The sequence below is a fragment of the Lissotriton vulgaris genome, chromosome 1_1 (genome assembly GCF_964263255.1).
Source record: "Lissotriton vulgaris chromosome 1_1, aLisVul1.2, whole genome shotgun sequence".
Lineage (NCBI taxonomy): Eukaryota > Metazoa > Chordata > Amphibia > Caudata > Salamandridae > Lissotriton > Lissotriton vulgaris.
Window position 1 is genome coordinate 1,036,208,107 of NC_141685.1, and position 22,210 is coordinate 1,036,230,316.

The 22,210-nt window shown below is 42.4% G+C and overlaps 1 protein-coding gene across 7 annotated transcripts in view; it reads right to left on the reverse strand.

Moving 5' to 3' along the window:
• LOC147748470 (dedicator of cytokinesis protein 7-like) overlaps positions 1-22,210 on the reverse strand; it is a 476,862-nt gene that overhangs the window by 333,886 nt on the left and 120,766 nt on the right. For all 7 annotated transcript variants that reach the window (XM_086962164.1, XM_086962156.1, XM_086962145.1 and 4 more), the window contains exons 11-12: positions 15,071-15,227; positions 12,389-12,513 (exon numbers count right to left, since the gene is read on the reverse strand). In XM_086962164.1, coding sequence (XP_086818290.1) covers positions 12,389-12,513; positions 15,071-15,227 — 282 coding nt within the window. The remainder of the gene's footprint in view (positions 1-12,388; positions 12,514-15,070; positions 15,228-22,210) is intronic.

The window sequence follows — 22,210 nt, forward strand, 5'->3', positions numbered from 1 at the left end:
TCTAACACTGGCTCCCAACCCCCACCTCCCCCCCCCCCCAAAAAAAAGTGTAGGTGTTAGAGGATGGCCTACTGAAGTCCTTAGGTAGGCGCGTTGGGGTTGAGATCAAACTACTTGTGAAGGGGTCCTCAGTTTCTAGTCTAAGCAAGAGGAAGCTCTTTTGAAACAGACTACAAATACTTTCCCCAAAGTCAATTTCCGATTAAGGAATCCTCTATTCATCTCACTCTCTCAAATGAATCAACACAGTTTTATGGAGGCCTCAACATGAGGGCTCTTGCTCGATAATTGTGCACTTACAAGCCTGGTAAGTTGGGTCTACGCTGGTGAAATGTCGATGTATTCCTGGGAGCAGACTAGCACAGAAACAGCCCAGATCAAGCCAAAGATCACATTCTCAGTGAATCATCCTTACTTGTAAAGGTTATGTATTTTCAGCAGAAATTCAATTAGACTTAGAGCCAAATTCATCCTTTTAGGGTTGTTTAAGCACTACTTTGTTATATCTCAGTTAAACGTGTCATTCTGTCCAAGATGCTTTGAAATAATTCTGGAGACTGGTGAGTGACTAAAAGTAGTCGGACTCAGCCCATGCTAAATATATCCTTGGGCACACAGAACATGTTTCCATCTTATCGATCTGCGGAGTGAGGTGTGTGCTTGCAATACAGTGTTTTGTTGAAATACTTCTGTCGCAGTTTCTGAGCCCGAGACAGAGAGGGAACACAGAGAGGGAGCAATAGTAAGAGAGACGAAGAGAAACAAACAAGGGAGAGACACAGGGAGAATGTTGGAGAGATACCGAATAAATGAGATGAGAAGAGCAGAATCGAGCTCGACAAAAGGAGACAAGAGTGATTTACAGAAATGAGGAGAAATAAAGAGATGTATAGCTATGTTTGGATAAAGAGGAGGAGAGAGGGAGGGACAGAAATTGTAAGAAAGTAGGATCTGCTTTCATGGCCACCCTCACTTTTTGCTGATGTCCTTATGTTTTACTGACTATTCTGACTGGGATCCTGCTAATCAGGACCAAAGTCTCTGTTATGTTATGTTAATTTTAGTTATATATTGCATTAATGCCCTGAGGCGTCTAAGCGCTGTTTTGTTTCAGCTGTGAGTGTAATCAAGACTGCCGGAAGAGTTACCAAGATTTGAATAACCAGGTCTTTACAGCCTTTCAGAAAGAAAGAAGACTGGATTCATTTTTTATGCACACGGGAAGTGTATTCCATATTTTGGATGCTTCCATCACAATGCTCTTTCCACCCCATCATGCTTTTTTAAATCTAGGCTGTTCCAATAAGTTGGCAGTGTCTGAATGAAGTTTCCTGACTGGAACATACTGTTTGAAACTGTGGTTCAGGAAAGCCGGGCCAAGATTGTGGATTGCTTTATAGTTTAAGCAAAGCACCTTAAAGGTTATTCTTTGTTTAACAGGGAGCCAGAGCAGATCTTTCAGATTTTGAGCCACTGAACAGAATTTGGGGATTTTCAGTAAGGATTCTGGCTGCGGCGTTTTGCAGGACCTGGAGTTTGTTTAAATTATATTTAGGGGTGGTCAGAAGCAAACTGTTACAGTAATCTATTTTAGACAGTACTAACAATGTAACTAGGACTTTTTAAAATTAGGGTGTTGAACGTGGAAGAAGTGAGTTTATTACTTAATCTGTAAAGTCAAGTTTGGTATCAATAATCACTCCTAAATTGTGTGCCTTCCCCACTGGAGGGGGAACTGGACCCATAGTAGTTGGACAGACTGCAGGACCCCAAAACTGTGATTCTGGTCCAAACAGTAGGACCTCTGTTTTTTCAGAGTTCAGTTTAAGGCAGTTTCTATCCACCCATTCATGGACAGCTATCATGCAATTCTGAAATCTGTTTCCAATGGAACCATCATTTCTCTATATGGAGAAAACAATGTGAGTGTCATCAGCATAGGATATGAGCAAAAAACCCAAATTCCTCCTCTGTGCTTCTTCCCTAAATTGGACATGGTGAGTACTTGGGTACCCCCCACTATTGTACCCAGTGCTTAGGTACACCAGGGGTCCCCCATGGGCTGAAGCTTGTATTATGCCACCCATAGGAGACCAATCAAATTGAGACTACAGGCCTGCCATTGCAACCTGTGTAAGCTGGTGCAAGTGAGATATAGGTTTACTTAGATCTGAGGTCACTAAACTTAAAACCTATAAGTCACTCCTAAGTCAGGCCTTTCAATTTTGAAGGCAGGTTGCTCGGTTATAAGTGTGAGGGTGCCCCTGCATGAGCAGGACACCCCTACAACCCACTGAGTCTATTCTCCTGGGTTGTAAGTGCATCAGCCATTACGATACAGAGTGGCCATGCGTCATTACAGAAGGATATTTACAGAAGGATATTTCCCCAAACTGTGGAAAGAGGAATCTATACTGCCCTTGCTCAAAAAGCTCTAGATCCTAAGGATGTGAATAATTTTAACCTATATCCAGACTCCAACTTCCTGCAGAAAATCGCAGAGAAAATCAAGAATGAACAACTTAGTTCCTTCATAGAAGAAGCTCAGGTACTAGACCCTTCTCAATATGGCTTTCGCAGTGGCTATAGTACGGAAACTGCGCTACTCAAATCTACCGAGGAGATTAAAGCTATTCTTGATCAGGGAGGAAAAGCAGCTATGATAATGCTGGACCTCTCCGCGGCCTTTGATACGGTCCATCAAGCATTGCTGATGGACCGGCTGTGAGAGATTGGAGTACAGGGCTCGGCATGGAAATCATTTCTGTCAGACAGACAACAGACAGTCACCCTAGACGAATTTTCAACCAAACCGTACTCTCTGCCATGTGGGGTCCCCCAGGGTCGTCCTTAAGCCCTACACTTTTTAACATCTATGTGTCGCTACTGGCTTCCCTGATTGAATCATTTTGTTTCCATTTGACCACATATGCAGACGACACCCAAATTGTGGTGTCGTTAAGGCCAGGAGAGTTGCAGGGAACGGCATCCAGATTTCATGACTGCGTCATAGTGGTGGGCAACTGGATGGCCCAAAACTGTCTCAAACTGAGCTCGAGTAAAACAGAGGTAGTTTTGTACAGTAATGACGCCCCATTTTTGGTCCCCGGTGTGCTGGCCTGACACACTAGGTCCTCGTCTCACTCCTCTTCAAAAGGCAAACAATTTGGGAATCTGGTTAGACAATAAACTTAGCCTCAAGGACCAGGTGAATGCAGTGGTTTCTTCCACCTCCTACATTCTAAAAGCTTGTAAGAAAATCATGCCAGCTTTGCCTAAAGATAGCCATCAGTTATCACTGCTTTAGTGATGTCCAGACTGGGTTATTGTAACAGTCTATATGTCAATATCCAGGAAAGACTGATTAATAAATTACAACTTTTGCAGAACGCAGCGGCCAGATTGCTGACTGGCACTCCAAAACATGCCTCCATCTCAGCTGAGATCAGGAGGCTTTACTGGCTGCCGGTGCGAAAATGGGTGCAGTTTAAGGCTCTGTGTACAGTACACAAAGCCCTTTATAGAACCGGGCCTAACCATCTCAAAATGTAATTCCAATGGTATATACCAACTAGATGTCTAAGCTCTTCAGAAGCTAAACTGGTGTCTGTGCCTTTTGCTAAAAAAGCCAATTGGGGTGGAAGAAGTTTTGTGGTTGGTGCAGCCAAGGCATGGAATGGCCTCCCGCTGCATCTTCGAGCCTTGCCAAGCCTGCTTTCCTTTAGAAAGGCTTTGAAGACTTGGCTCTTTACCGTCTAGTTTCCGGTTTTGTTTTTTATCCCTTTCGACCAGGACTCTTGTAGGACTTCAAGTAGCACCAGGGCGTGGACATTTGGCAACCCTTGCTAGCGTACCTGCAGCTTTTACAGGAGCCAAACGATATGCCCCCACAGACATCACAGGTTCCGTTGGGCCAAAGGACATAACTAGGGCTGCGTCCTGGTATTAATTATGTTGTATGGAACCACTGCACACAATGGTAGTTGTGGCATCGTGCTTCTGTGTCCATCTGTGCTTCATGACATAGCTGCGCTGATGTCATGAAGCACTGGAATCTTCTACACATCTCTTAGAATGTTATCTTTTAGTTAAGAGTCAGTTGTAGCTTTGTCTTGATGCTGGCTGGATGCTCTCCTGTGGATGGGATCTTTCTCATGAATAAACTGAACCAATTTATCCTTCAACTTGTGTATTCCTATTTTACATTTGGCGACGAGGATGGGATTTGAAACAAGGAAAGATCTCAACACCTACCTCTATATTTTTTTTTAATATATATATATATTTTTTTTAATTTCCCTCGAGTTTCCAAAGACTCTACATGGAAGATTTTAAGAGGTACCTCGGTGGCATTCAACTTAACTTTGAAGATCACTTTAATTTCGTTATGGTAAGAAGAAATTGAAGAAATTATTTTTTTTTTGTTTGGAGACCTTTATTTTTCGAAATAATCGCAACGTGACCATCTCTTGTGCCTCGAAACTTCCTATATTGGCACCATTGGATTTTGGGACCTTTGGATTTTTCACTTTACCGCTATTTAGGCACAACGTTTATTTGCATCTTCTAAAAACAAGTCTACCTGCCTCACGTCATCGCGAGCGCTCTTCCTGAGCGAGAACGCTTTGTCCAAGCAGCCTTCTTTATTTCGGAGCTTCGAAATCCAGCTCGCTCCATCTCTACGTCTTCGTGCAAGGCTTGCTGGGAAGGACGTAAGCGTACCGCAAAGCATCTTGGGAGTGACGCTGACGTGAGCGCCATCTTGTCTTGGTATTTCTACTGCTTCGAGGTGCAAGTTACGAAATATTTACATTTTCATCATTTCACCTTCCATTACGAGGCTCCGACTTTGGGAAAAGAAGCGGTGAAGTCGAAGGTACTGTACTGACTCCCGTTTCAACTCGAGAATTTCTAGTTTAAACTCGAGCATTTAAATCCTTCTTCGCTCTTTTGTGACAGACTCATTGGACTATTTTTGTGTGTCCTGCTACTGTGACACACACACACTAGACTCTCACTGGATTGTTTTTTGTGTGTCCTGCTACTGTGACACACACACATTAGACCCTAAAAATTTATTTTTGTTTTTGGTTGTTTTCTTAAAATTTTGTTTATTTGTTTTTGCTAGCAACATGCAAAATGTAACAGCTCCCCCTTTCTTTTTGTCTTCACCTGGTGATCCAACTATCAGATGGAAAAAATGGCGAAAAGTGTTTGAGAGGTATGCAAGGGTATGTGGATCTAGTTTGAGTGCAGAAAGAAAGATAGCCTTACTCTTACATTGTCTGGGGGCGGAAGGACAGGAAGTATTTGATCATCTTCCTGATCTTGACGATGCTAGTTTGAATGAGTACGAGATATGTATTGCGAAGCTAGATGAACACTATCTTCCTAGAGTCAGCACGATTTTAGAAAGGTATCATTTTGGTCGGAGAGCACAAATGGAGGAGGAGACAATTGAGAATTATTTAACAGCTTTGAGAAAACTTGCTTCGTCATGTAAATTTGGTGCGGGTCTTGATGAGCATATAAGGGATCAGTTCATGCTTGGATGTCACATTCAAAAAGTAAGGGAGGAATTGTGGCAAAAGGACGAACCTTCTTTAGATGAAGTACTTATTATTGCAAAGAGAATAGAACATTCTATAAAGTGTGTAGAAGTCATAAAGAAAAATGGTGAGAACAAAGGTAGTAAAGAAATAGTAAATGTTGTAAAATCCACTCCGAAAGTGGGTGAAAATCACCAAAAAGAGTTTAAGAGTGAAAATGGTTCAAACAAAATGCTTTATAAGAAACAGGAAAACAGTTTTGATTTCTCTCAAGTAAAATGTTACAGGTGTGGTAAAATGGGGCATTTTGCTACGGATAGACAGTGTCCAGGTTGGAAAGGATATTGTAGTAAATGTAAAAGAAAAGGACATTTTACCACCTGCTGTAGAGGGAGAAACTACAAAAGTAAAGTGAATGAGATATTTTATGATTTTGGAAATGAAACTAATTCAGATGAGCAGGTGGATTGTGGTCAAATCTGTATACAGACTGTAAGTGCTGACGAGGCAAAGAATTCTCCTTCGGATGAAATTCTTGTGGAAGGTTTTCCTACAAAAGTTTTATTTGATTCTGGGGCAAAAATCACCATTGTAGCAAAAGAATTTTTTTTAAACAATTTGGGACAAAAGCTTGAACTATCTCACCCTGATATAAGACCTTTTGGGTATGGTGGACAACCCATTAAATTACTTGGGGTTTTCGAAGGGATGATCAATTATAAGAATAGATTGGCTAAAGCTAAGATTTATGTTTCTCAGAAAGGAGATAGCATAATAAGCTGGTTTGCACTCAAGGATTTCGGTGTAATGCTTGATCCAAACTCGACACCACCTATTGTTTTAAAAGAGCCTTTTCTCTGTAAATATCAAACTGTTTCCTTAGTCTCTCAGGATTTCACTACTGACCTTAAAATGAAATATCCTAAAGTTTTTTCAGAAAAGTTGGGGTGTTTGAATGATTATTGCCATCGTATCATTTAAAAAAAAAATGCTGTGCCTGTTTGCTGCAAGGTGCGGAGTGTACCTGTGGCTGCCAGGGAAGAGGTTAAAGCTGAGCTTGACAAGCTTGTTGAAGGGGGGATTATAGAAACAGTAGAGGGGACTGAATGGGTTGCTCCGATTGTGGCAGCTAAAAAATCGGATAATTCTCTCCGTCTCTGTGTTGATTTAAGAGAGCTCAATAAATGTGTGGTTACAGATCATTATCCGTTGCCCAAGATTGCGGACATGTTAATGTTACTTAAGGGTGCTAGAGTTTTCAGCACCATTGATCTAAGGTCCGCATATCATCAGATTAAGTTGGAGGAAGGTTCGAAGGACTTAACGGCTTTTGTGACACCTTATGGCACTTTTAGGTTTGTGCGACTACCATTTGGGTTAGTGTCAGCCGCATCGGTTTTTCAGAGGGCGTTAGAGAGGGTTTTGAGAGGCTTAGAAGGGGTTAGAGTCTATCAGGATGATATTCTGGTGTTTGGGGTCAATGATTCACAACATGATCTTAGACTTTATGCCGTGTTAGGAAGACTTTGTAGTGCAGGTCTAACTGTCAAATTAGAGAAATGCAAGTTTAGAAAGACTTCCATTGACTATTTGGGTCACACAATCACTGAAGGAGGAATTTTACCTAAGGAAAATCTGGTTTCTACCATTTCTAAGATGTCTCCTCCTGGAAACAAGGAAGAGTTGATGAGTTTTTTGGGCCTTGCTGAATACTATAGCAAGTTTGTGAGAGATTTTGCTTCATTGTGTGCCAACATGAGATCTTTATTGAAGAAAGGGGTGGAATTCATTTGGGGGGAAAAGTGTCAACACGAGTTCGAGGTCATCAAGGGAAAACTAGCCTCTGCCCCGAAGTTGAGCAGTTTTGATCCATCTGAGAAATCGATTTTGATTACTGATGCAAGCTTGAAAGGTTTAGGTGCGGTACTTGTGCAGAAGTGTGATGGGACAGAGAAGGTCATTCTTTTCTTGTCAAGGAGTTTGAAGGGACCTGAAACTCGCTATTCGGTGATTGAGCGGGAAGCGCTTGCTGTTTATTGGTCGGTCAAGAAGCTTAAAAATCTATTATGGGGAACCACCTTTGAGGTTAGGACGGATCACAAGCCGCTTTGTGAGATTTTGAAGAAAAAAGGGATTGATGCAGTGTCAGGTAGGATCACGAAATGGGTTGTTGGCTTACAGGATTACGATTTTGATGTTAAATATCTACCTGGAGTGGAAAACAAGGTGGCGGATGCCTTGTCTCGCCTTGTTCCGATTTCTGAAACTAGTGGTGAGGAAGATTTTGATGAAGATGATTAAATGGTTTGTGTTGTGGAGGAAGCTATCATTGATAAAGACAGGTGGTTGGGAATGGTACAAGAAGATTTGGTTCTTGTGGAGGTGCTCAAGCTCTTGATGACAGGATGGAAGGCTAAACCGAAATCTAATGAAGGGCTTGAAAAATTTTGGCATGTTAAGGATCAGCTTTCGGAGCAAGGTGGTTTGCTTTTTAGGGGCACTAGACTAGTTCCATCTTTGTCTCTTCGGGATGAGCTTATGTCTTTAGCACATATTGGACATTTGGGGGTCTCGAAAACGAAGGAGACTTTAAGGAGATCATATTGGTGGCCAAATATGGATTTGGAAGTGGAGCGTAAGATTAGGGATTGCATAGATTGTGCTCTTAGTGAGAGGGTGGCAAAGCCTAAGGTCCAACCTATGGTAATTAGGGATAGACCAAATTCACCTTGGAAAGAGGTAGGCTTAGATATTTTGGGACCTATTGTTTCTGCTGGTTGTGAGTGGTATATTCTTGTCCTTGTTGATTTCTTTTCTAGGTGGCCAGAGATCGCCATTACTCGTGGCATTGAGACTAAACATGTGGTGGCTTTCTTAGGCAAGCTTTTTGCAAGGGAGGGCATTCCTAACACCATCCTCACAGATAATGGTCCTCAGTTGGTCTCTAAAGAGATGGAACAATTCTTGTTGAAACAAGGTGTTAAACATAAAAAATCATCTTTATACCACCCAGAAACGAACGGTATAGTTGAGAGATTTAACCGTGTTCTTAAAGAAACCATCAGGATGGCTAAATCTGCTGGCACAGACTGGAGGGAAGATGTTTTTAACAAGGTTAGTCTATAGACTGTCTCCCCATGCTGTTACTGGAAAGACCCCCTTTGAACTTTTTAGATCACGCAATGCGAATACTCTGGTGGTGCCTGCATGGGTTAATGATCTACAACCAAGTTCTCCTGATTTGAGTGATGATTGGATGTTACGTGAATCCTCTAGAATTGAGAATAGGAAGAAGATTTTTGATGTGAAGAATTCTGTAAAGGTCACACCTGTCAAAGTGGGTGATTGGGTACTTGTTAAGAATCCCTGTAAAAATAATAAGGCTCTTTCTACAACTTTTAAGAAGCCTATTCGTGTCATCAAAGTTTTTAAGAATGCCATCAAAACTGCAGATCATCGAGTCTGGAATTTGAACAGGGTGGTGGTGGTCAGAGATGAACTTGTGGAGGCTTCTTCTGGTCGTGATTTTCAAAGAGATGAACCTCTTTCACTTCCTCGCAAGTCCACTAAAGTATCCTTTTCTCCTGAGTATTTAAAGGACTACGTAACTGTGTGATTTATGTTTTAATTCTTTATTATTGTTTTCTTATCTTTTTACTTTTGTTCTTGTTGTTAGAAGGGAGATGTGTGGCATCGTGCTTCTGTGTCCATCTGTGCTTCATGACATAGCTGCGCTGATGTCATGAAGCACTGGAATCTTCTACACATCTCTTAGAATGTTATCTTTTAGTTAAGAGTCAGTTGTAGCTTTGTCTTGATGCTGGCTGGATGCTCTCCTGTGGATGGGATCTTTCTCATGAATAAACTGAACCAATTTATCCTTCAACTTGTGTATTCCTATTTTACAGTAGTCATTGCGTGGTTATGGCGATGTGGATTTGGCTGCATTACATGGCTTATCTGTTAGATATGTACTAGCTACTGGGGATACTCCTATTGATCGATATGTGTTCCTTGTTCTACCGCAGAATATGTAAACTGTGATTTTGTCTAACTGTTCGTTCTTTTTTTCCCCCTCTGTATGCGGTTTCTTTTGAAAATGCAAATAAACAAACTTTACAAAAAAGTAGCGCCAGGGCACCTTCGGGTAGCAGTTCGCGCTTTAGAAATATCAATAACATTAACATTACGCAATGGCTATCTCTAAACTGGCTGTAACGAACCCTGTTGTGTTTGGTATCGAACATGTTTAACTCAAACCCCAACACTGTAAACGGTGTTAGAGGTATGCCAGTGTAAAGCTCCTCCTGGGGGCCCTCAGGGCTCCCAGTACCAGTCGTCTTCTAGACCCAGACAACAATCTATGGCTGCTGCCAACCAGAGACACGATTTTGCCCTCCTGCTGCTGAGCCAAGCTCGAGCAGGGGAAGGCAGGACAATAGTTTTCCTGACACAAAGGGGTGTGACCAACCCCCAGACAGGACTTAGTGCATTGGGACTGGGTGGGGGGGCGCTTGCCAGCGCCACTAGACTGATTTGAAGGGCAAATATTTTGCCCTCCTTGCATACTCAGTATACAGTAGAAACCAGTTCAAGGAGAATTTGGCTCCTGCTCTGGGGCAAAACTGGAAAAAAGACATGGGAGTATCCTCCCCACTGTCCAGCCCCTCCTCTCGGAGGGACTCCTGAATTGTCCCAAACCTTTCCTTAGGGTACTTAAGGAGTTACCTGTGGATAGGTCCCAAGATTCGTTGTGGGGCAAGATTCAGATATGAAACTACATCAACTCAAACCGTTTGGGCACTATGGACTTCGCTTTGGGAACAGAGACTGCAACTCGGAAGACTCCTGCTGCTCCTGGCCTCGTCGTCCTGCCAGTCTTCTGCAATGACTGTGGCTGTGCTCCATACAGGTTCTTCACAAGGCCTGTGAACATCCAAGACACCTGAAGGAATCTCCCTTGGAGTGAAGGGGTCACTCCCCATGCATCTGCAGGCACTGCAACAAAGCTGACCGGTCTGCTGCTCCTGAGCTCCTACAGACTCCAAAAGGTTCAGCAACACAGGTGGTGGTTCTGCAACTCCCTCGAGGCCTGCACGGTCTTTACAGCAAGATTGAAGCCAGTATTCCTCCTCGGAACCGCTGAAGCAGTACCCCTGTGCACCGCGATGGCTTGCCATTGCCAAGGCTTGTTGACTCTCTTCACCAGAGATCTTCGGGCTCCAAGAAGCTCCAGCCTCAAGCATCTCCTGCAGCCAAGATCTTCGCCTGCACCGCATCCTCTGCACTGTGGGCCTTCATCCTTTGGTGAGGTGCTTGAGGTCCTCTAGCGACTCCTGTGCCTTCAGCCCGTGGGTCCTCCTAAGGGTCTTCCTTGACTTCAGTGGGCTCTCTTGCGTGCTCGGGTTCTGATCTGGCTTACCTGCTCGTGGGTGAGTCACTTGGACCTTGCTGGTCCCAACACGGCACCTTTTTCTACTACTACATTGCCAAGGCTTGTTGGTGCCCCATTGGCTCTTGAAATCCGACGTGGGACAGCTTGTGAATGGCTCCTGGTCTTCCAAAGCGCCACCTGGTCTGCACAGCTGCAACTTCAAAGGCACCGTCAACTCTCCTGTATCTCTGACATCGGTGGGCATTTGTCTTCCATGCCTCCTGGTCACTCCTGAGTGGCATAGACTCTGTCCCCTCTAATTACAGGTACATCTATTCATGAATCCACCTTTGGGTTCCACCGGACTCTTTCGCCTTCTTCAACAGCAGCATCTTCACTGTAGGCTTCCATTGTGTTCTACAGCGGTTTGCAACATCACCTCGCACCTATGCCCCCGGCTTCCCTGGTTACTGGGGTATCCACGGGTGGTGTGACTCTCCAACCTTCCATCTTCCAGAGGGTTTCTTCAGGGTCGCTGGGAAGGGACCTTTTTCCTTAAAACTGCAATCACGACTTACCCGTTGGCTTGTATTGAGATGGCAGTCGTGTTCCAATTCTGCACACGACCTCGGTGGGGTTCCCAGATACTCACATTCGGTGGATCCTGGGGTTCCCTGATCTTCTACGTGTCCTGGGTCCATTTCAACTCAGGTCGTGCTTCGCATTCCACTATTTTAGTATATAGTTTGGTCTGCCCTAGGAGACCACTGTGTATTTGTGCTACTTACATGTCTATGATCTAAGTATTGAGTGTATTGTGGTTGTATCTTCGGGCAGGAGATATTGCACTATGTTAGTGAGTGTTTATAATAGATACATATATGTATAACTACACTGTGTGGTTACTTTTCACTTAACCTATACCATAAGATTGAGTACTAGTAAAACAAGCTGCTTTACACTCCTTCTGCACTAAGCCTGAAGACTGCTCTCCACAGCTAGAACTTAGAGAGCTTTCTAAGGTTTTCTAAGACCACTAAAATCACCATACGGGTTGTCTGGATTAGTGCAAGGTGCTACACTTACATAAGTGAGCACGATATACTAAGCCAGCCTCCTACAGAAATGTAAAAGAGCAAGAGACAGTAGAGAGAGAAATGATCGAGAAACCTGAAAGACAAAGATGGAAAAAGACTGTGAGAGAGAGATCGAGATGATAAAAAAGTACATGTAAAAGTGGAAATATTGACAGGGAGAACAAGCACGGGTGCATCTGAAGAGAAATCAAGATGCGATAGCCAAGGAATGATATGGTAATACACAAAAAGAAAGACAGTAGCATACAATGAAATCTGAAGAGTATGAAAATAAGTAAGGAGAAAGATAGGTGCCTCTCATGGTGCCTGAGACATTTAGGAATCCGAAAGGAAGAGGAGGAGCAGAAGAGGACAGACTATTTCCTTACCTGCTTGAAAAAGTTGGTGACCGTCAGTGTTGCTGGCCTGAATGTGGAGAAGCTGCACATCTCATCATTTGAGCTGCTAACCTCCAGCATCTTTCTCTTGCGTTCATTCCATGTTCCTTTGCGCTCTGTGACGAGAAAGATGCGAAATGGCTAAGGACACATCCCCGAAGAATATTTCACCTTTGGAAAATAGCTACAAAGCATCCTCTTCTTGTATTGCAGCTAGGGTTTCCAAGAGTCATGAAACATTCCATTAATACACATGCAACTGAAGTCTTATTTCACAAGTGCAGGGGAGACACTGCATAAAACACACCCATGACAGATACCTAATGTACACAGCCAGACAAAAACTGAGCTTCCAGGATGAACAAAACGCTTCCAGAATCACAGTTTACAATGACTTAAAACACATACCTCCGAAAACAAAAGCCACTGAGGTAGAACTTTTGGGGAGTGAAAATGTTAGCAGTAGTAGTGCTTAGGTAGTGGCAGAGGTACTAGATGGTATGTACAATTAGTGCGGGAAGGGTAGAGGTAACTGGTAAACAAAACTGATAGTTGAGAGAAAAGGGAGGAAGCAACTTCAGAATAGGAATGAAAACAACAGAAAAGGAGGTGGACCGCTCTTCCCAAATATAGGACCAACAGAGGGTTGACAGTAAAAAAGAATACAGGGGTTAAGAGGTTTCCTAATAAAAGGAAGTCGAGAGATCTGTAGAATCCTGAAAAATAGAACTTCTGAGACTTTTTCACATGAAGCAGGACACAAAGATGAATTCTATGTTTTGGCAATGGCATTCGTTTGGAAAACTTCAAGGAAACAGATTTGTGAATAAAGATTTGTCAGGGCACTTTTTTAAAGTTGTTTTTCATCACAAACAAATAATTTGGCTTGGGCCGCAGTTTAGTTGGCCTGAGGCCATGCTGAGAGAATAAAAAAGCTCAAAAATGTCTTCAGCCTAGGGATGCCCTGAGAAGAGACTTGTAAAAAGCAATTCAGCAGTTCTGAGAAAGCAGAATGAAGCAACATTTTCAGACAGAAATAACTTGTAAAGTTTATTACATAAGAATTTAGTAACCGATTTAGAAATAATGACCAGACTGTAACTTTTCAAGGTTTTGGAAGACAATTCTTTTGATGCTGAAATGAAGGATCCAAATTTAGATGCTTCCTCAGTACTGAAAATATTGCTCCATTTGGCAACCCTAGGGCTGAGAACAATACGCAAGTTGTGGCTTCCAGAACTGGGGACAGCACTCCAGAAATGGTCTTAGAGAGTGAAGCAATACCACAGATGTGGTCACCACAAATGGCAAATACCTCTAGCACATAACTGTCACCCTCCAGCTGTTGCATTTCAGCTAGACAGCACTAGAGACATGGCCTTCAGAACAGTACACAATACTCCAGATATACCTTACAAAACAAGACACAATGATCCATAGGTAGCTTCGATAACTGAAAAAAATAAGATGCGGTCTCACCATTGTTGTGTATTAGGTTAATGTATGGTTACAATTTTGCTACTAGTATATTTCTGTCTACGTCTAAACACTGCTCTCATGCACTCAGCAGCCTGTCATGTCACTGAAACACTTTAACTACAACCAATGACAAGAGAAGCAGCCGCGGCCGGTAGTAGGTTTACCTGCAGGGCGGTGACGTGGGGAGGGGGAGGGGTAGGGTGGGGGATAGTAATGTATGGTTTACGGACCTCAACAGGTAAGTAAACATATAAATAAATTTAAAAAATGTTGCGCGCACTGCATAGCATTTGGTGATGCAGTGCACACAACGAAATTAGTTTTATTTATTTATATGTTTACTTACCTTTTAAAGTCCAAAATCCATACATTACTACCCCCCACCCTGCCCATCCCCCTCCCTACGTCACCGCCCGGCAGGTACTCCCACTACCAGCCGCGGCTGATTAGACGGTATAAATCCAACTTCAATTCTCTCAAGTATACAAAGAGTTGTTTGGACTGGATTAATTGATTGTGTAGTGCTAAAATGTGACATGTCCCTGTTATAGAGTAATGCGAATTTGAAGAGGTCCCTGTTTGTCGTAAGATTGTGTGCCTCCATGTCTTGTGGGACTGTCCCGAGATACCCCCCTTCTTTCTGGAACAACACAACCCAAAAAATGAGGGACACCCTGGGCAAACCGCTCCAATTGTCACCAAGGCTTGGAATATTGAATATATGGGAGCCCACAGATTTGACAGAAACTGAGCAACAGTGGGTAGAATTGGGGTACCTGTTGGTAAAGAGGGCCATAGCCATGCTATGGGGCTCTGATAAAAGACCTTCCACGATAGGGTGGGTGGCAGAGATTGACCGCTGTATGATAGCAGAGAAGGAGGTCTACAAACTATGAGGCTGCCCCAAGAAGTGGGACAGAAAATGGGGGAAGTGGAACAACTTTAGGGGAGAGATTTGTACATCACTAACGGAAAACATGGCGATGCGCAGACAAACGAACCAATAATCTTTTCACTGTCGGGTCTGGGCGACAAGACTATTGATGTATTGTTATTCACCATATTTGCTATGTACTATAATATCGTAATGATGACTCTGTGCTTTCAATTTAATACAATTGTTATAAACATTTTTTTTAAAGATTGTGTGCCTGACAGTACCAAACTGGGACTCAGACCATTGGCTTGCGTTACCATTCTCAGAGTCCGAGTCACCCCTTTCCAGGGAGCCGGTGCTGCTGACTATGTTCATGAGGTGAATGGCTGTCCATGCAAATGGCATGCGGTACCGGCCCAGGCGATTGCAAAACTGCTCCGCTTGTCCGCGTAGCTTTTCCAGCTTCTCCTTATTCTGAAAAAGAAAAACAAGATTTGGAAGATGAGCAGTGGGTTACTATACCACCAAGGAGACTGGAGCAAGCCATCCATATAAAAATAATCAAACAACACAATTGCCAGTGCTGAGAACCTCTATTGTAAGCTGCCAATCTGAAAAAAATGGTTGTTATGAATGTAACATAAACACCTGCTTTATGAATTGCAACATATGAGTTTTTTAATACCTTTTTCCATTCTTCAATTTTTTAAACATAAATTTGTTTCGTGCATGGAAATACAAAAATATTTATATACATATTATATACAAAAAAGTTAACACAACGAATATACACTTCCACAATTTGACAATTCAGACACTCTTGCCGTTCAATCATCCAAAACCATTCAAACAAACATACATACAAAGACTGATCTCGGTGTCAATAATACTTTAAACATATGAGCATGGAAAGAAATCCTTCTTGTTATTATCCAATGTAAAGTTCTTTTCTGGGTTCAAATCAATAGAGAATAGGAATCTCTTGCTATTCACAAACCACCGTTGTGAAAAATGTTTTAAATGACCCGAGACTGGGTTGGTCGACGCGTTTCAAACCCCGCCAAATACCTCAGGACCAATATTGTCACTGAAAACCAAAGACATGACTTTAGGACTCTGATCTGGACTATGAGATTAGAAACAGCCCTGTCCTACACATGAGCAGCCTCATCCTACCTTTCTGGATGGGTCACAGATCCAATTTCAAAAAAGGTTGTATCTCCACTTGAAGGGCGCGCGGGGGCTAAGGAAAGGAAAAGCACAAACACACGTTGCATTTAATTACTGCTTTCAACAACTCTGTTACCTGCACCCAACTGCATTCTCCGCGGTAAGGCTTACCCGCTGTGGTACTGATGTCTCAATCTCCGTTAGTCTCTTGTTTGGCTGACAATGTTGCCGAAGACGGATCGCGACTGAATCTGTTAGCTCCGCTGCGTGGAACAAACGAGGCGTGTTACAGACTGGTCATGCGGTGAAAAATACCCAACTGCCCTGCCTACACTGGTGGAAGCCAAGCAACACATACAGGTATCCACAGTTTTAGGCGCTTCTGACGGGAAGGCTCAGTGCTTCACCCTCATTCACTCCGACGTGGTGAATAACGCGGAAGTTACTTCCTGGTTAGTTAGAGTCCCGTGTGGTAGTTCTGGGAAATGTAGTTCAGGAAAAATGCCTCAGTAAATTCAGTTCTCGGAAATGTGGTTCAGGAAAAATGCCTCAGTGAATTCAGACGTCCTGGAATGTGGGGCACTAGTCAGGAAGGAATGCTCTAGCTACTAGGTTTATATATCTCTGAAATCTCGTTCAGTCCCCTTATGGCAGTGTTAAATTTCATAATTAACAGCGCTTCTCGCTGGCTTAACCTTGCGTCCAAGTCCCCTCCACGTAGGTCCCTTTCGATTTTGGAAAGAACTGTCCATTTCAGGTCACTCTGCTCATGCTTTTTGCCCAGCCAATGGTTGACTAGTGGGGCATTCTCAATGCCTCGCCGAATCCTCGATTTGTGCTGTGTTATTCGATGTCTAACTTCTTGCGTTGTTTTTCCTATGTATAACATAGGGCAAGGGCAGACAATTGCATAGACTACATTTCGGGTCTTACAATTGGTAAAAGTTTTGTGTTTCCAGTGGATGTTATCAAAAGTAAAAACCGAATCTTCCATTGTATCATCACAACACATGCAGGTGCAGCATTTATGATGTCCTGTTGTTGGAGTTAATCCAAACAGGCTTCTCAATGTGGGGGCTTTTTCAATTGGAAGGGCAGCCCTCACGATATGGTTAGCCACACTTTTTTCTTTTTTGTAGGCAAATAGTGGAGGAGCTGTAAAATCCTCGGGAAGATCTTTCAGCAGATGCCAGTTGGACGTGATCAGTTTTTTATGTTGATTTGCTGCTGGGCAAAAGGTGGTGACGCAAACTAATCTTTTCAAATCTGGTTTGACTTTTTTCTCCCACAATGTCTCGCGTGGTATCCACCGCGCTCTTTTAAGAGAGTTTTTTAACAGTTTTTTAGGATAACCTCTCTGGATGAGGCGATCCTTTAGTTGGCCAGCGTGTTCAAAATAATCCTGTTTCCCTGAGCAATTTCTATGAATCCTAAGAAATTGTCCGAACGGAAGGTTCTGTCTCAGACTACGTGGGTGGTTACTTGTGTAGTGTAAGGCTTTATTTCTGTCTGTGGTTTTGCGAAATAAGGTGGTACTTAAGCCCCCTTCATGAGGCTCCACTTTAACATCCAGAAATGTGATGGATTTGTTAGATGCCGTGCAAGTGAACTTGATGTCATTAGTCCTCGAGTCAAGCCAACCAACAAATTTGTTCAGTTCATGTCCTCCCGTCCAGATGAGGAACACATCATCTATGTATCGCATATAACTAGATATGCAATTACTGTAGGGATTATTGTTATATAGGAATTTTTCTTCGAAAAGGCCCATAAACATCACAGCCAATTCTGGTGCGAAGGGGCATCCCATCGCTACCCCCTTTATTTGGTAAAAAAAACTCAGAGTCGAAGGTGAAGACATTTTTTTGTAAAGCAAAGGAGGCCAGTTCTAGGATGAAGTCCGTCGGTACTCTCATTGGTCTTTCCCTAGTGTCCAGAAAGACTGTCAGTGTCTCCAGAGCCTGTTCTTGCGGGATCTGGGTATAAAGTGAGACAACATCTAGTGTGACTAAAAGTTGTTTATTGCAGTCAAACCGGGTTGTCGCTATTCTGTTAAGGAAGGCCGTGGTGTCTTTAAGATGTGCTGGAATAGTTTCTATAAAGGGTTTCAAAAAGAAATCTATATACTTCGCCACTGGTTCGATGAGAGACTCGCAGCCTGAAACTATGGGGCGGCCTGGCGGGTTGGATTCATTTTTGTGCATTTTAGGCAGCACATAAAACACCGGAGTTCTGGGGTTTTTATTTTGTAAAAATGCCAGTTCCTTTGGACCTACGAAGCCTTGGTCAAAGCCTTTTTGGATCATGTAAAAAAGATGATTTTTTAGTTCCATGGTAGGATCTTTTCCAATGCGTCTGTAGCATTTGTTATCATTTAATTGTCGGTGGACTTCAGTTTTATATTTATTGATGTCCCAAATCACGACTGCTCCTCCCTTATCCGCCTGCTTAACGACCACTGTTTTGTCATTCTTTATAGTCAATAAGGCGTCTTTTTCCACTTTCGGTAGGTTGTACTTAACATAACATTTCTTTTTCTCTAGTGCAGATATTCCTGATAGTACAGTACGTTCAAACGTCAGTACTTCCTTGGGAATTTTAGACCCTGTCGGGCAGAACGTAGATTTTCTCTTAAGGCCAGTTACCTCTGCCTGTTGATTCTCTTGTGGTTCATGAAAAAATGTTTTTAACCGAATTTTGCGACAAAACTCTAGTGTCTCCAACTTCATTTTGACGAAGTCTGTTGGTCTAGATGGAACAAAATTGAGACCTTTGGTCAAAATAGCTGTTTCTGCTGTTGTCAAGATCCTGTCAGATAAGTTAAAAATTGGTGATTTGTCTAGTTCTTGTAGAATTGCCGACATGTCCTCATCTCCCATGGCTGGGCAAAGCGCGTCCGGCCCCTGCCTCTCTGTTGGCCTTGCCCTAAAAAAGGCGTTTGATTTTGTTGTTGTTGCTGCTGTTCTGGTTGATTACCCTTTCTATTCTGAAGAGGCCTGGCAGTACTATCAGATTCACTCCCCGACGATGAAGATGTATCCGAAAATACCCAGAACTACCACACGGGACTCTTTAACTAACCAGGAAGTAACTTCCGCGTTATTCACCACGTCGGAGTGAATGAGGGTGAAGCACTGAGCCTTCCCGTCAGAAGCGCCTAAAACTGTGGATAACGGTATGTGTTGCTTGGCTTCCACAAGTGTAGACAGGGCAGTTGGGTATTTTTCACCGCATGACGAGTCTGTAACACGTCTCGTTTGTTCCACGCAGCGGAGCTAACAGATTCAGTCGCGATCCGTCTTCGGCAACATTGTCAGCCAAACAAGAGACTAACGGAGATTGAGACAGCGGGTAAGCCTTACCGCAGAGAATGCAGTTGGGTGCAGGTAACAGAGTTGTTGAAAGCAGTGATTAAATGCAACGTGTGTTTGTGCTTTTCCTTTCTTTAGCCCCCGCGCGCGCTTCAAGTGGAGATACAACCTTTTTTGAAATTGGATCTGTGACCCATCCAGAAAGGTAGGATGAGGCTGCTCATGTGTAGGACAGGGCTGTTTCTAGTCTCTTAGTCCAGATCAGAGTCCTAAAGTCATGTCTTTCTGTTTTTTCAGTGACAATATTGGTCCTGAGGAGAACCCCGGTATTTGGCGGGGTTTGAAACGAGTCGACCAACCCGGTCTCGGGTCATTTAAAACATTTTTTCACAACGGTGGTTTGTGAATAGCAAGAGATTCCTATTCTCTATTGATTTGAACCCAGAAAAGAACTTTACATTGGATGATAACGAGAAGGATTTCTTTCCATGCTCATATGTTTAAAGTATTATTGACACCGAGATCAGTCTTTGTATGTATGTTTGTTTGAATGGTTTTGGATGATTGAACGGCCAAGAGTGTCTGAATTGTCAAATTGTGTAAGTGTATATTCGTTGTGTTAACTTTTTTGTATATAATATGTATATAAATATTTTTGTATTTCCAGGCACGAAACAAATTTATGTTTAAAAAATTGAAGAATTGAAAAAGAAGTATTAAAAAACTCATATGTTGCAATTCATAAAGCAGGTTTTTATGTTACTTTCATCACAACCATTTTTTTTCTGATTGGCAGCTTACAATAGAGGTTCTCAGCACTGGCAATTGTGTTGTTTGATTATTTAAGTTTGGCTCAGCCTTGCTGAGTTGAGAGTCAAGGCCCTTTGTGTTTTTTGGCATATAAAAATAAGAACAGGTTCTATCAATCGAGCACCCTAAGAGGACAGCCTAAGCCTGGTCAATTATGCAATAATGTGCATGAAAAGGATGGGCAATGTATTCAAGGGAATCATTGCAGTCACTGCAGTAATTTAGAACAAGATCAACATGGAAATGACCACTGTCACTCATAATAAGATTGTGATACTCTCGCGAAACCCAATCTCTTTCTCTGCTGGTTTCTACACCAAGTTCCATATGCTTACTGCTTAAGACATTTCTTTATATGCCACCCAGTACTTACGATAACACAGTCATGCCCATTTGAAGACAAAAATGTGCTACTCACAAATCTATAAATCAGCAGCTCAATGCTTTGAAAACTACAAAAAATATCCACATGCTAGAAAAAAGGGAGTCTTTCTGACAAACAAATGTCAAAACAATTCACCAGGCAAGGACTCTACAAAAAGTTAACACTCCTCAACAGATACAACACTGGCACTGTATATGAATGAGGGCTTTTCGTAGTGGATGCCTGTGTGAGCCCAGAACTGGGGTTATGGTTATTAAGGTATCTTAAATGGTAAATAATGAGACTTTCGATGCTCATCAACGTTTACATACCTCTACAAATGCATTTTTTGAGAATTTCAATGGTATTGTAAGTGACACACTTTTATATATTGTTGCTGCCCTCTTGTGGTTTCAACTAAACAAAAACAGATAAAATTACCTCACAAGGATGTACTTATCTCTGATAAATTGAATGTGACCATCGTTTTATAAGTCAATAGATCAGAGTTTGACCTAACCGAATGCAAATTTTGTTCAGGTTCATTGCAGACATTTCAAGTTACACCTATACAGCCATGTACAGTGGAGGTACGGTGGAGGTTTGAATGGGAAACATTTTAAAGTTACATTTTGGGGGCCCTAACAATTTTTAAACAATCTCCACCATGATGATAATGCCGAGTGGGCCAAACACATTTTTTGATCCTACAAAAGGGGCTAAAAGAGCTTCTGATATGTAACCAGAATGATAGCGAGCTATTGAACTGTGTAAAAATAATTATTATAGCCACTTCTCAGGAAAAAAATTTGCATAAAGCGCTCAGTATTCAGGCTAGGCAAAACAGTGTTTGGACACAATTGGAGCAGGTAACAAAGTTATACATCTCTCTATGTGGTCTCCGAATAGAGCACTTCAGAGCGTATATGGAATCACCTATTTTTAATTTGGATGTCACATAGGTGCATCAATATAGGTAACAATTTAGAGTACATGAGAGACTGATTATGAATACCATCAAATTGTATTCTGTTCTATGCATAAATGTCTGATAGGGAAACAAGGCAAAGAAGACATGGACCCAAACTGTACTGGTATCTCAAACATAAAACCAACCAGACGTAACTACTTGTTCCTAAACGAACGGCAGGTGTTTTAGCCTTAACCATGGTTTGTTCATGACTAAAACACACAGATATTCACATGAGCCAGTGCAATAGAGTTGAGTGATCTTTGTCTAGCCATACCCTGGCAAGGTGGAGGCGGCTGACAATTCATGGAGGTAATCAGCAGTGCGCAGCACTGACTTGCAGCTTCAGTATTGAGGTCAAGCCCAAAGATGATGCCAAAGACCGCTTCACTGTTATTCTTCATAGCAGGTGAATCAGCGAACACATGAGAGAGATACAAGTCTGAAGAGTCACATCTGTGACAAGAAGACGGTGCCCTATAACCTTGTTGAAACAACAATCTGGGGATATAACAGATTCTTCACAGTGTATCAAAATGTATGTCATATCTGCATTCCCAAATCAGGTGACCTGATGTACATTATAGATGAAAAGAACATCACAAGTAGCAGCAACACAGTTCATCTTTGATGTTACCATTGTTATTGTAAAAAGTACATGCATTTTGTCCATTTCTATTCTTGAGAGTTGTCCTAGGGGCATATGTATGGTTTTCAATTTCACGGCACGTTGGAATGGGATTTGTTTCACCTGGGTTAGCGCATGAAGTTTGTCGATCAGCTGATCGTTTCAGTTCACTGTGTTAAATTGAGGATTAGGCTTATTTTATGC